Source organism: Tachypleus tridentatus, chromosome 3, assembly GCF_004210375.1.
Source record: "Tachypleus tridentatus isolate NWPU-2018 chromosome 3, ASM421037v1, whole genome shotgun sequence".
Taxonomy (NCBI): domain Eukaryota; kingdom Metazoa; phylum Arthropoda; class Merostomata; order Xiphosura; family Limulidae; genus Tachypleus; species Tachypleus tridentatus.
The window spans coordinates 5,948,758-5,964,099 of NC_134827.1; the positions used below are offsets into that span (position 1 = coordinate 5,948,758).

The window sequence follows — 15,342 nt, forward strand, 5'->3', positions numbered from 1 at the left end:
CAAGGCAAGTATAGAACTAAGCGAATCAGTATGAATAGTGCAGTTGGAGTACTGCTCAGCTGCAATATGATCCAGGGCAAGAGATATGGCATACAGTTCAGCAGTGAACACAGAAGCTGTAGAAGGGATTCTGCGCGCAACTACTGACCCATAGCAAACCATAGCAGAGCACACTGAATTACCTGATTTGGAACCATCTGTATAAATGGGAACTGAATGATTGTTTGAAAGATATTCATTGAATAAAAGACTGTACTTCCAATCTGGAGTATCTGCCTTTTTTAGGTGACTGAAAGAAAGGTCACATTTGGGGGCTGTAATAAGCCATGGTGGGATGGGCCAACTTGTGGAATCAGCAATGTTATCCAAGGACAGACCCAATTCATCCAATTGCGCCCGGATGCGAAGGCCAAACGGAGCAATGACAGATCGTCTCTTCTGAAAAAGTACTGCCCACCAAGGAAGGAAAACACATTTCCAGGTGGGATGCTTTGGTAAGGAATGAAGTTTCAAAGTATATTGTAAAGATAGTTGCAAATGGCGAAGGTGTAGAGAAGGTTCATGAGATTCAATGTATATACTTTGAACTGGAGAGGTACGGAAAACCCCAGTGCAGAGTCGAAGTCCTTGGTGATGAATGGGGTCCAGCATCTTTAAGGCCGAGGGTCTGGCAGACCCATAGACCATTGATCCATAATCAAGTTTCGATCTAATAAGAGCACAATATACCTTTAACATTGAACAGCGATCTGCCCCCCAACTGGTAGAAGAGAGAACACGGAGGATGTTCAGTGCTCTTGTGCATTTGACCCGAAGCTGCTTTAAGTGTGGTATAAAGGTCAGTTTACGATCAAAAATAAGCCCCAAGAACTTGGTCTCCGGAACCACTGGCAGCATAAGTTCACCGATACGGAGTTCAAGATCTGGGTGAATACCCCGTTGGTGGCAAAAGTTAATGCAAACGGTTTTAGAGAGAGAGAAGTTAAAGCCGTTTGCTGTGGTCCACTTCAGTAAACGATTGAGGACAGTCTGTAGTTGCCGCTCAATATACCTCATGTTCGACGACTGACATGAGATGTGAAAGTCGTAGACATAAAGCCCATTCGCAACAGTGAAAGGGAGTTGTTCAGTGATGGCATTTATCTTTATGCTGAAGAGTGTAACACTCAATACACAGCCTTGAGGGACTCCAAGTTCCTGTACAAAAGAACGGGAAAGTGTCAAACCCACACGAACTTGGAATCTCCTGTCCATTAAAAATTTTTTAATAAACATGGGTAGATGGCCACGTAACCCATATGTATGGAGGTTTCGCAAAACGCCATACCTCCATGTTGTGTCGTAAGCCTTCTCTATGTCAAAGAACATTGATACAAGATGTTGGCAGTTGACAAAGGCTTCTCTGATAGATGTTTCAGGACGAATTAGGTGGTCTGTGGTGGATTGCTGTCGACGGAACCCACACTGGATGGGCGAGAGGAGGTTGTTTGTTTCAAGAAACCAAACATGACGAGCTTTAACCATCCTTTCTAATGTCTTACAGAGACAGCTCATCAAAGCAATTGGACTGTAGTTTGAAGGAATCTTGGGATCTGACTAGGTGCATGAAAGTAAGTGAAAGAACCAGTATTGAAAAGAGAAAGATTGTGATCAGAGAGCATCCGCTCTACAGATCGGCCCCTCCCATCAATAATAGCACTTCCCCAGAGAGGATGATGTCCATTAAAATCCCCTAGGATTAGAAATGGAGATGGCAATTGTTCAACGAGAGCATCAAGATCTGATTGATCATATGTCTCTCCATGGGACAGGTACAGAGACCAAACAGTGATGATATGACCCAAGGAAACACGGATGGCTACAGCCTCCAAGGGTGTGTTGAGTGACAAAGACAGGGTGGGCACGTGTTGATTAACCAACAGTACCACCCCTCCATGTACTCGACCATCACACAACCTGTCATTTCTGTACAGAGAAAACTGCCGAATGGAGACAGTATCAGCAGTTTTAAGAAATGTTTCTTGTAAAGAAAGACAAACAGGATGGTAGGAAGCAATCAGCGTTTTGATATCATCCAGATTAGAACGTAAACCTCGACAGTTCCATTGTATCAAGGTGGCCATTTTTAAGAACGGGTAAGTGAAGTGGCTGGAGAACCCTTCGGTTTACGACCACGTCTTTTTTCTTTGCTGTCTTTAGTCGGAGGAGGTCTATCAACCTCCATGGATCCTGCTCTGGGTCGGGTGGGCAGGGTTTTGTTATTGGAAGGGGAATTCAGTGACTGAGGACGCAAACGAATAATTGTTTTGTTTCTTGTGGTGGGAGAAAAAGATGTATCAGAAGAAATGCCTGTATTTGAAACTGAAGGACGTGGATCTTGAGGTTTGTTGGAAGGTATGGGAGGAACAGAGATGGGTGTAGAAGTCGATTCATCAACCTTTTTAACCACGGAGGTCAAAAGGCTTTTCATTTGTTTTGAAAAGAATTCTCTTGGAGGCACAGGGAGATCTGTTTGCACTCCCATTGTAGTTGTGGAATGAAGTGCAGCAGCATATGTCCGAGATGGAGTTGTGGACAGCAATTTCCGAGCCTCAGGATAACTAATGTTATGTGTCGTTTTCAAACGCTGCACCTCTTTTTCTTCCAACCATTTTGGGCAAGAATGAAAGTAAGAGGGGTGAGAACCATTGCAGTTTACGCAATGTGGGTTCATGTCACAGTCACAGGCATCGTGGTCCTTGCCTCCACAACGAGCACATGTCAGGGAACCACGACAAGATGTCTTTGAATGGCCGAATCTCTGACATTGGAAACATCGAAGAGGGTTTGGTATGTATGGCTGAACCCTGCAAATGAGATAACCTGCCTTGATGGTGGCAGGTGCACGTGGTGAAGTAAATGTTAAAACAAGGGTATTTGTTGGCAGTGTAACTCCGTCTTTGCGAGTGGAGATGCGCCTCACTGCAGAAACTCTCCTTGAGTGGAGAGACCAGTGAGAATCTCTGACTTGGGAACGTTCTTCAAATCCCTTTCAACAATAACTCCTCATGAAGAATTCAAGGTAGCATGGGGTGTAACCTCAATAGGTATATCGCCAATTGTCTTTGTATTCATAAGGAGTTCACTGTGTTGGGATGTGGATGTTTCAACCAATATGTCACCAGATCGAAGTTTCTTTACTGATTTTGGAGAGCCAGCAAGTCCCTCTAGTCCCTTTTTAATAAAAAAAGGGGACATTTGCCCTAAAGGTTTTTCCGAAAGAGAATGTAATATAAAAAAATGAGGTACGTGTGTTACTGATGTTGAAGATTGCTGTTCTGAGTATTCAAGACGTGGTCGCTTACCCATTGACTGATCTTTTACAATTTTATTTAAATTTTTTATAGGATCCATAGGAAAAGGAAAAAATTTCGGTACCCACTGACCCCACCCACCATGAAGCCCTACAAGGGGACGCACTACAAAGTCACGCAAGGACAATGCAGCAACGCCAGGGTTTCGTGAGCACTATACCCAAACACCAGCATCAGGCACAATGTCCACAACACCCATTGAGAACTTCCAACACTGGTACTTGGTTGACTCTAGCCCAAGTGGACCAGCCGATTGACCCAAGGGGGGCCACCCAAAGGCCGCCCGTCTACAGGAATTCGAGGCCAAAGTGGTGTGTTAGGGTTGGACCCCTCAACCACCAGGATCCTCTCCTCCCCTTCACGGATCACCACGCACAGCAAAAACGTGGGTGGATGTTTAGATCCCAGAGAAGGTAACCAGATAGAACAGAACCTTCCCTGGGAGGTCCCCTCACCACGTACAGGAATCCACACCAAGAGGTTCAATTTAGGGGAATAATTGTACTGTAGAACACCACAATTTCTTTTTGTCATTAAGCTAAGAAACTCGGCATTTAATGAAGATGAGCAAAATGTTGAAACATTTTCCCTTCAGAAAACGTAAATAAAATAACGTAATCATTAGTCATTGAAAGTTACCTTTTTGAATTTCCTAAAATAAAAAGCATTTCAAGGGTAAAAATAAATTTTTGGAGATGTATCGTGGAAATAATTCTTTTAATCTTATCTTGCTGGCAATGTTTTATTTTAATGGAAGTTAATTTTATTATAAATATATATTAACTTATAATGCTAAAAATCAGGTTTTGATACTTCTGGTGGTCAGAGCAATTGTGTAGCTATGTGCTTAACCATAAATAAATGCAAGCACTTATTACATAATAAATTCCATTCCTAACACAGAGATTGTACTGTATAGTTTTATAATGCTAAGTATTCTGAATTTCAATAAAAGTTGTTTTTTTTTTTAGATTCTTAAAGTCATACATTTCCATTCCTTTAATGTTTGTGGCAAACAAAATTGTGTACTGTGAACTCTAGTTTCAAATGAATTTCTAAATATTAATCTTCTTGATTTTCCTGACATTTTGTTCAATAATTTTAAGGGGATAATTTTACCCTACTTAACAGATGAAGATACTATGTAAATGTTAAATTGAAACTTTAAAATTAAACAAAAATATATATTTAAACTTAATTACTTATAGTAAACCCTATTATCATCATCTTAGGAATGAAGTATGAATTTTTTATAATGTTTTATTACAATGTATATTTTGTTTCAGTGAAACAAAGATAACATACAATTTTAAATTTACCCAAATATTTACAATAAAATTATAAAATCATTAAATGATGTAAAGTCCTCAAAATGACATTTTTTACATTGATATACAGGGTGTTAAAATCTTACACTGGTGGTACACAGTAACAGTTTTTACTTAAGATAATAATTATACTGATTAAGAATAGCAATTTTGTTCTCTAAACCTGATTACATAAGACTAAATATAACTTTTCTGAAGATATCAGATCTTGAGAATCAAGTAAATGGAAATTTCTGGATATAATGAGACATGATTTAAACAGACACACACAAATATACATTAAAAACAGTTTTATACATTCCAGATTATTATCAGAAGCACTTCTTTAAATCTCACCTTATATTCTTTTAAAAACTGAATATATGTTGATAGCATAGAGTTTCAGTTAAGTAAATTTCAAAAATAAATGCAGAATAATATGTCTGAAATGTTAAATGATGCAATTATTTCAAGGGAGTCTATAAACTGAATTGTTGGGTTGTTTTTTTCCCTTCAACTAAACAATGACTTTTAGTGTGCATCTACAGAAGGGAATAATTAACACTGTATGGAAAAGAATACAATAAAATTTATCTCATCATCTAGAGCATGTAACAGAAATGTATTTAACCAAAACTGACCTCACCACTTACAGAGAGACAAAATGCATTTACAAAAAAAATGTTTATATTTTGTATATTTGTATAATTATAAAACACTGTTTTTATTCTCATTTTTCATCCATGCTAATTTCTTTGTTCAGTTGCCAGATACTGTTATTACTCTGGTTTGAAATGGAAAAAAATTATACAGGTTAAACAACTTATACAAGCATAGTCAGCTATGTTGTGTTCTAAAAACTTTAAATTTAATTATTACATCTATATCCTAGACACTGAGGCAGGAGATATCTATGAGAAACTCCAATTTTATTTCAAAGCTATCAGGCAACAGGTTTACTTACCACTCTCATCACATCTGAACAAGTACAACATGATCACAAACATAGTGAGTTACTGTGATGTTTTTTCAGACAATTTATAAATCAGGTTTGAGATTTAAAAAAAGTATTCCAAATGTTTATTTAACAAGTACACAATATTTTTCATAACATGTATTTTGTTTGGCTGGAGATAATATTCTGAACATCAAAATATTCTTGTAGTTCTACAAAACCATGAAATACACAGTGAAAATTTTGGTTTCACTTGATCATTAATGTTTTCATAAAAACATGCCATGGAAATGAAACTGCTTCAACTTTTAGCTTGTTGATACTTAGGGAAAAAAATTACAAAAAAGAAACAATACCCTAAATATAAAGCTAATAAAAGATACTTCAACTAACTACTGAAGGATATACAGCTAACTGACAATAAGAAGAAATTAAATAGTTTAAACAATCAGAATTACTTACAATATCCATTTATAAGCATACAAAGCATCAATATGTTAAAAAACTAACTCAAAACTGCTAATTACAAATGAATTATTTTTTTGATAAAAGAATACATTTGTTTCATGAGACTACACTCACAAATAATTTCTAACCAACTGTGATAAGTATAGCTACATTTACTTTGCATATCAAAAATTGGTGAAATGTACAAAGAATAAATGTTCCTGCATAAGCACAGAACTTACTTAATTGCAAGCAATATAAAATATCTCTTATACTATAAGAATGCATACATTGTCTTGTTCTTTGCTGGATTCATAAAGTGGAGGAAATATTAAAGTTTTTCAAAATTATATAAGCTTATTTTTGGTTAGTCATCTCATTTAAAATAGATCTTTCCATACTAAAATTGTACTGTTCTTCTTTCCATGGCCTATCGTTGTTGTATTTGTTTAGATTTTCAATACACCGAAACACTCCACTTACAACATTACTAATTTCATCCTGGATTTTTAGGGCTGCAGTGATCATAAAAGGAACTCCATCCAGGAAAGATGATCCACAAATATCACCTGACTGTTGAGATCCACATCTTGATGAAGAAGGCTAAAATGATAAAAAAAATCTGATCACTTTACAAACAAAATCAAGAAACATTCTTTAAAATCCTAACTTTGCTACAAAACCTAATAATACTTATAAACTGGTAGCATTTATAATTCTTGAGGATTAAATGTTTCTAAGTGTTTTTCCAAGTTCTACTTCTCTTGTCAACCAATTTTGGATAAAAAAAAAAAAAGGATGAGAGATTAATGAACCACATTTTTCTAACAAATCAATATCATTCAGTATACAATAAATCAGCAGACAGAATGCACATTAAAATTTTTTCCTTAGTTCAGGCTTAATATTTGGTTTTCTTGAAGTTAATGATTTTTAATTATTTATTAAATAGACTAGTACTGTTATGAACTCCTGAGAATAAAAATAGAAAAGTCAAATAAAGAATAGGAGAAATTTGACAGAACCACCTGATGGCTCCATAACAATTATATCACCCAATATAAGGACTTGTGTGAAGGAGAAGGGTTGATTTGTTGGTTGGCATTTTATGGTGCAAAGTAACTAGGCTATCTGCTCAAAACAACTGGTAAAACTTTATAGTATAAATTGTAAAAGGAAATAAACTTATAACAGCAGCCCAACATCAGATAAAAACTTAAAAGTTAAAAAGGCCAATGACGCTTAAAAAATTAAAAACATGTAAGGTGGACAGTGTTACCAATGACACTGTCCAGCACCAGTGGTAAACCTGCAAAACATGTCTAAAATGGTGCTGTCATTCACAGTCATAACAACAGCATGACAGTAAAATGTGGACTATTGTGACTTGAATGTCACACAGATCACACACTGGTGCATCAGTCCCAGGCAAAAAGAAACAATGAATTAAAAAATTGTGACCAATGAGTAGTCTAGTTAGAACAACTTCCTCCTTCTGGTCTTTATGGAGGATTTTTAGTGCCCATGTACACTTGACTTGTAGCTGCTTGATGTATGATATAAAGGTCAGCTTATGGTCAATGATAAGCCCCATGAGCTTTGCCTCAAGGACTACAGGAAGCACAACTTCATTGTCAGAGTTCAGGGTCAGTCTGAATACCTTGTTGGTGGCAAATGTATATACAAATGGTTTTAGAGGGAGAAAAGGTAAAACTGTTTTTTGTGGTCCACTTCAGTAAACAATAGAGAGCAGTCTATAGCTGCCACTCAATAAACCTCATGTTCAATGACTGACACGAGATGTGGAAGTCATCAACATAAAGCATGTTTCCAATGGTAGGAGGGAGTTGTCCAGTGAGGGCATTAATCTTTATTCTGAAAAGTGTGACACTCAATACACAGCCCTGAGGGGCTCCAAGCTCCTGTAGGAAAAAATGGGAAGGTGTTGAAGAAACCCACATGAACTTGGAGTCATCAATCAATTACAAACATGTTTAATAAAGACTGGCAAATGGCCACAACCCATGTGAATGTAGGTTTTACAAAATGCTGTACCTCCATGTAGTAATGTAAACCTTCTCAAGGTCAAGGAATACTGACACAAAAGGGTGTCACTTGAGAAAGGCTTCTCTGATTGACATTTCAAGTCGAAATGCATGCTGGAGTGCTGTCATTGGAACCTACACGGGGTGGACGAGTGAAGGTTGTTTTATTTGAGAAACCAAACAAAACAAGCCTTAACCATCCTTGCTAAGATCTGACAGAGACAGCTCAAAGTAATTGAATGGTAATTTGAAGAAATCTAGGGATCCTTCCCAGGCTTAGAAAAAGGGAGAACAGTAGCCTGGTGCCAAGCATAAGGAAAAGCACTCTCCTGCCAGATCCAGTTAAACACCAAGAAGAATAGCAGGAGAGAGATGGCATGACATCTCTTAATGAACATCATCAGGTCTGAATGATGTACTGCCAGACTGATGAAGAGCAAGCTTGAGTTCCACTGGTGTAAAGGGGCAATTACTGTCACAGAGAAGATCAGCTTAAAAGGAAAGAGGTGACTGTTTTGCCCAAGTCTTGATGGTTAAAAAGGTGGGGGATGAAGCAGAAATGCTATATACCTGGCAAAAGCTTTTGTCAAGAATATTGGTGATGCTCTGAGCATCAGCAACTTCCTGGCCATTGGGGTGCAAGATCGAATGAGGGGCAGACATGTACTGCCCCACTGACCTTCCAAATCTTGTCTGAAATGACCCTCTCTGGAACTGGTGGTAGAAGAGATGCTAGTTATGAATTTCATCCAAGACTCCTTTCAGCTTTGACTCTTACCTGCTAAGCATGTGCATTGGCCCACTAGAAAGCAATGCAGTCTGAAAGTGTTGAATACCTAGGAAAGTTATTTCAGCCCTGTGTTTGAGTTTTTCATGCCATGTGGAAGGCAGGATTCCACCACATATGAGGATACCATGGAAAACAAGTCAAGAATTTAGGAATACATTTAGCAGCTGCTAGGACAATACATTCAGTTACCACTACCACACAGTCATTTATTTATGGTTTACAGATGACAGCAGAATCAAGTTCTAAGAGAGAAGTGAAAGAGGACCAGTTGGCCTGGTCCAGGTTCCACCTAGGAAGGCAGATCAGGTAACATCAACCACAGCCAGTCACTCTCAAAATGACAGGAAAATGATCATTGCTTCATAGGTCATTGCCAACCGTCAAAAAAAAGTGAGGAAACAGTGAAGACAAGCAGACAGAGAGATCAATAGCAAAAAAGACTGACCAAGTGCATGAAAATAAGTATTGAATTGATTGATTGATTGATTTAGTGTTTTATGGCACAAAGTAGCTAGGCTATCTGTGCCAAACTTCTGGTAAAAAGGTAAAAATAAATTAAATGTAGTGAAATACATAAAAGGAAATGAAGGTAAAACAAAACATCATTGAAAAACAAAAAAAGCATAAAACCAATGTTGACACCTAGTTTACAATGTTAAGAGAGAAAGCAGAGTAAGAGAAGTTGTAAAGGATTTTCTCTTGCAAAATGGTAATGATCATAACCCGCCAGGAAGACTAACAGGTAAGTACAAAAACCACTGTCAGTCACCTGAAGTTGGCCTTTCCAGTCCTGGTTCCGAGTTATGTGTCATAACAGCCATTATCAAAAGATAAAATAAAAAGTTTTAAAAGACATAGAGAAAAATCGTAATAATAATTAACCAAATGTCCGGTAAAAAGGTAAAAGTAAAGTAACTCTAGTAAAATTTTGTAAAAGGAAATGAAGGTAAAAACAAACCAGCAATTAAAAACAGAAAATGGCATAAAACCAATGTTGACATCCAGTGTACAAAGTTGTAAAAGGACTTCCTGTAGCAGAATGGTAATGATCATAACCCACCAGGAAGACTAACAGGTAAGTAAAAGAACCACCGTCAGTCACCTGAAGTTGGTCTTTCCAGTCCTGGTTCCGGGTTATGCGTCATTATGGCCAGTACCAAAAGGTAAAGTAATAAGTGTCAAAAGACATGCAGCAAAATTGTAATAACAACTCGCCAGGACAACTAACGGGTAGTACAAACAGTAGCGTTAGTCACCTGAAGTTGGCCTTTCCAGTCCTGGTGTTGAGTTATTTAATGTTCTGGCCATTTTCCAATTTCAAATTGAACTAGAGAGATTGAGACTCTGAAAAGGGAAACACAATTAAAAAGGTGTAATAAATAAATATCCAACACTTAAATGAGATTAAAAAGATTAATGGCCAGTAAAAAACTAAAACCTTTATCAAGGTGGACAGTGTCATCATCACCAATAACACTGTCCAATGTTACAGACAAACCCTGGGACAAAACATGCTTAAAATAGTGCCGGCGTTGAAAGTCGTAACAATGGCAAGAAAGTAAAATGTGGCTTACAGTGATTTGAGTGTTACACAAACTACACACTGGTGCAACAGTTCCAGATAAAAGAAAACGATGAGTTAAAAACTGTGACCAATGCATAGTCTAGTTAGAACAACTTCCTCCTTCAGAACCTTACGGAAGCTAGACGGCCAAAGCCCAATATTGGGTTTTATTTGAAAAAGCTTGTTGTCGCGTTGCTCACTCCAAGTGGACTTGGCAGCTGGCACCGAGCCAAGCCTTGAATACAGGACCATAGTTAATATATACGGAAAAGGTACAGTGGTGATAGTGCCAGAGCAGACAGATTTAGCTGACGTGTCTGCAAGCTCGTTCCCGTGAATACCAACGTGGCATGGTATCCAGAAAAACTGGATAGAAGTAGATGTTAATGAAAAATGGGCCAGTCAGTTTTGAATATCAGCAAGAACAGGGTGTGAGCCAACGTGAAGCAATTCCAGAGCCAGTAGAGAGCTAAGCGAGTCAGTACAAATAGTGCAGTTGGAGTACTGCTCAGCTTCAATATGATCCAGGGCAAGAGATATGGTGTACAGTTCATCAGTGAACACGGAGGATTCTGCAAGCAACCACCAAACTGCAACAAATCATGGCAGGGACCACAGAGTCACCTGATTTGGAACCATCCATATAAATTGGAATGGAATGATTGTTCAAAAGATGTTCAGTAAATAAAAGACGGTACTTCCAATCGGGAGTATCTGCCTTTTTTAGATGACTGAAAGAAAGGTCACATTTGGGGGCTGTAATAAGCCATGGTGGGATGGGCTGATCATTGATTCTGCAATATTATCTAGGACAGACCCAATTCATCCAATTCACCTGGATGCGAAGGCCAAAAGAAGCAATGGCAGATTGTCTGTTCTGAAAAGTATGGCCCACTAAGGAAGGAAAACACATCCCCAGGTGGGATGCTTTGGTAAGGAATGAAGTTTTGAAGAATATAGTAAAGACAGTTGCAAACGGCAAAGGTGCAGAGAAGGTTCATGAGATTCTATGTATAAGCTTTGAACTGGGGAGGTGTGGAAAGTCCCAGTGCATAGTCGAAGTCCTTGATGATGAATGGGGTCCAGCATCTTTAAGGCTGAGGGTCTGGCAGAGCCATAGACCATTGATCCATAGTCGAGTTTCGATCAAATACGACCATGATATATCTTTAACATAGAACATCGATCCACTCCCCAACTGGCGATAGAGAGAACATGGAGGATGTATGATCAAACATAAGCCCCAAGAACTTCATCTCAGGGATCACTGGCAGTGAAACTTCACCGAGACGGAGTTCAGGATCAGAATGAATACCCCATTGGTGGCAAAAGTGCATGCAAACAGTTTAGAGAGAGAAAAATTAAAGCCATTTGCTGTAGTCCACTTCAGTACACGATTGAGGGCTGTTTGTAGCTGCTGCACTCAAAACACAGCCCTGACGGAACCCAAGTTCCTGTACAAAAGAACGGGAAAGTGTCGAACCCACACGAACTTGGAATCTCCTGTCCATTAAAAAAATTTTTAATACACATTAAACTTCTTGAATGGAGAGACCAGCAAAAATCTCTGACTCGGGGATGTTCTTCAAATCCCTCTCAACAATAACTCCTTGTGAGGAATTGAAGGTAGCATGAGGGGTAATCTCGATAAGTATATCCCAATTGCCTTTGAATTCAAGGAGTCCACTGTGTTGGGATGTGGATGTTTCAACCAATGTCTCCAGATTGAAGCTTCTGTACTGACTTTGGAGAGCCAGCAAGACCCTCTAGTCCCTTCTGAATAAAAAAGGGGGACATTTGCCCTAAAGGTTTTTGTGAAAGAGAATGTAATATAAGAAAATGAGGTACGTGTGTTACAGATGTTGAAGATTGCTGCTCAGTCTTCAAGACGTGGTTGTTTACCTATTGACTGTTTTTCACTATTTTATTTAAATTTTTTGTAGGAGGATCCATAGGAAAAAAGGAAAATTTTGGTACCCACTGACCCCACCTACCATGGGGCCCTACGAGTGGACGCACTACAATGTCACGCAAAGACACTGCAGCAACGCCAGGATTTCGTGAGCACTATACCCAAACACCAGCATCAGACACAATGTCCACAACACCCGTTGAGAACTTCCAACACTGGTACTTGGTTGACTCTAGCCCAAATGGACCAGTCGATTGACCGAAGAAGGCCACCCAAAGGCCGCCCATCTACAGGAATTCGAGGCCAAAGTGGTGTGTTAGGGTTGGACCCCTCAACCACCAGGATCCTCTCATCCCCTTCACAGGTCACCATGCACAACAAACATGTGGGTGGATGTTTAGATCCCAGAGGAGGTAAACTGAAAGAACAGAACCTTCCCTGGCAGGTTCCCTCATTGTGTACAAGAATCCACAACGAGAGGTTAATTTGTGGGATCTTTAACAAAGAAAGAATATTTTGGTGCCCATTAGCCCCACCAACCATGAAGCCCTAAAAAGGGACACACTACAATGCCAAACAAGGACACTGCAGTTATACCAGGGTTTCATAAGCACTACACCCAAACATCAGCATCAGACAATGTCCACAATACCCATTAAGAATGTCCAAGTAAACTGTAGCCCACCCTAGCCCAAGAGGTCCAGCTGAATAACCCTGGAGGGGCTACCCTGAGGCCACCCGTCTACAGGAATTCAAAGCCAAAGTGATATGTTATGGTTGAACCCCTCAACCACCATAACCCTCTCATCCCCATCACAGGTTGCCACTTACAGCAAGCATATGGGCAGATGTTGAGATCCCAGAGGAAGTAAACTGAATGAAAAGAATATTCTCTCTTACCATGTACATAAATCCACATTGAGGGGAACAGGAGAAGAGAAACATGTAAATGCCTGACTGTCCTTTTGAGGTAAGAAATGCATAAGATGTAAAGAACAGAACACTACCACCAGGAAGTTCCACAAGATATTAACTTATCTTTGAGAAAAAACAATGATTACGTCAATCATCATAAGATACTCACCTGATCAATATTCACTATGAAAGCACTGGGTAACATATGGCATTGATAAAGTTTAAATAAAAACACATACAAGAAAAGACCAACAACTAGGAATGTACTACAATATAGCCCTCTGGTTTGTAGTGAAGAATGCTCAAGAATTAGGCAGATATTCAACTGCTTGTATGGTGGGTAACTTCTAAACATAATACAAGGTGAGAACATAAAACTTCACACTTGGTTCTGTTACAAGTCACAGCACTAGAATGGTACAGCCATTGAATGTGGCTAGATCTATAACGTTGACTTTGCTCATGTTACAAAGCAGTATTGCCCACTAAACCTGGTTGAATGCATGATGTTGGCCTTGCTCACATGTCAATGTCACAAATAAGTCCAAAAACTTTATCATCATCATCATTTTACAGCTATAGTCCTAAAAATTGTTTACCAGAATGCACTGGTCAAAGTAGCTGTCAATGTAAGTATCCACAAGGTATCCCACTTAACACAGCATAGAAGCTTGAGTGTTAATTGTCTCATAAACATCGTCCTTAACTGGGAATAGCTGTGTCACCAAAATGGATTATACTTTTAAGAAAATTACATTCAACTAACAATTTTCACACATCTTCAAAACCTGCAGCAAAATCTTTCACTGTCCTGTAACTTACTCATGTTCATTTAAAGCATGAGGTTCATCAGTATGGCATACTGTACAATAAAAACTATAATTATGCCCATTTTCATGTTTGTTCTTTCTTTTCATATCCGAGTAGTTAAATTACTGGTTTCTGAAATTAGATTGTTATTTTCTTCATAAATTTTGAATCAGATTTCTACTTTAAATGTTTTTTGTTTGTTGACTAATTGGAAATGAATTTTGAGTATTAAAGAATATGTAACATATAATGTGATAAGTAAAAAGGAATAAATGTTAATTTTTGACAATGAATGTTTATTATTTATCAACAGAATAACAACACAGTTTTTAAAATGATTACTTATCTGATGTTCTACTGAAACAACTAACCTGAATATAACATTATCTTATTTATAACCAACTATACACACATATCCAGCTGGTGTTCTAAGTTTCCTATTGGCAAACACATTGACAGTTTTAGGTCTGTTGTTGAAAGCATACAAATATCATTTGGTTTTTACCACCTGTATTTTCTACTCTGCTTCCAGTGGTGTACTAATTTTTACAGGTGTTATAAATGAAATCAGTACAGACCATAAATCTTATTAGATAAACCAGCACTGACAGAAAAAAACAAAAACAAACCTAATTATACATATAGTACTGCAATGTTATTATTGGCTAACAACCAATCAGAAACATAGAAATCACATCCAGAGAAAGTTTTAATCCTCTAGCACTTTGTAGTGTGTAAATATCCTTATATGTAGTATGATAGATATTTAAAGATTGTCTATGTATCAGATTAAACAGAAATTCATCAGTTTCACTGCAAATATTCTTTCTTATACAGTTGATATAACAAAGTCAAGAATGTGAACTTGATCTGTTGATTCAATAAATTCAATAATCAAAAAGAAACACACAATATATGATGAAAAAAGTAAACAGCAAACCTAGGAGCTTAGTAAGAAAGTAAATTTATAGTACGGCTGGCCAGCACAATGCTGATAAGCAAATGTGCATACATTGTACAGACACCTATTACATGTGATTTAATGTAAAATAAAGTTAAAATCAAAATTGTAGGCAAGGTCAGCAATTCTCCTAAAACATTTAACTTCATTGGAAAAAACCCAACAAAAACTATGGAAATGTTTGAAGAACATACTATTACAAAGTAACTCATCTTTCAGAAGAAAAAAAAAGCATCATAAAACTATGAAAAACAAATATGTTCAACGAGGCATCTTAAAAGAT

The 15,342-nt window shown here is 37.9% G+C and overlaps 1 protein-coding gene across 8 annotated transcripts in view; it reads right to left on the minus strand.

Moving 5' to 3' along the window:
• Positions 1-2,119: 2,119 nt before the first annotated feature.
• Positions 2,120-15,342, minus strand: part of LOC143246264 (uncharacterized) — a 35,829-nt gene continuing 22,606 nt past the window's right edge. For 5 of the 8 annotated variants that reach the window (XM_076492701.1, XM_076492705.1, XM_076492703.1 and 2 more), the window contains one exon: positions 2,120-6,665. In XM_076492701.1, coding sequence (XP_076348816.1) covers positions 2,126-2,713 — 588 coding nt within the window. In that variant the 5' untranslated portion in view covers positions 2,714-6,665 and the 3' untranslated portion in view covers positions 2,120-2,125. The remainder of the gene's footprint in view (positions 6,666-15,342) is intronic. The other 3 variants (XM_076492706.1, XM_076492709.1, XM_076492708.1) reach the window with 1 other exon arrangement.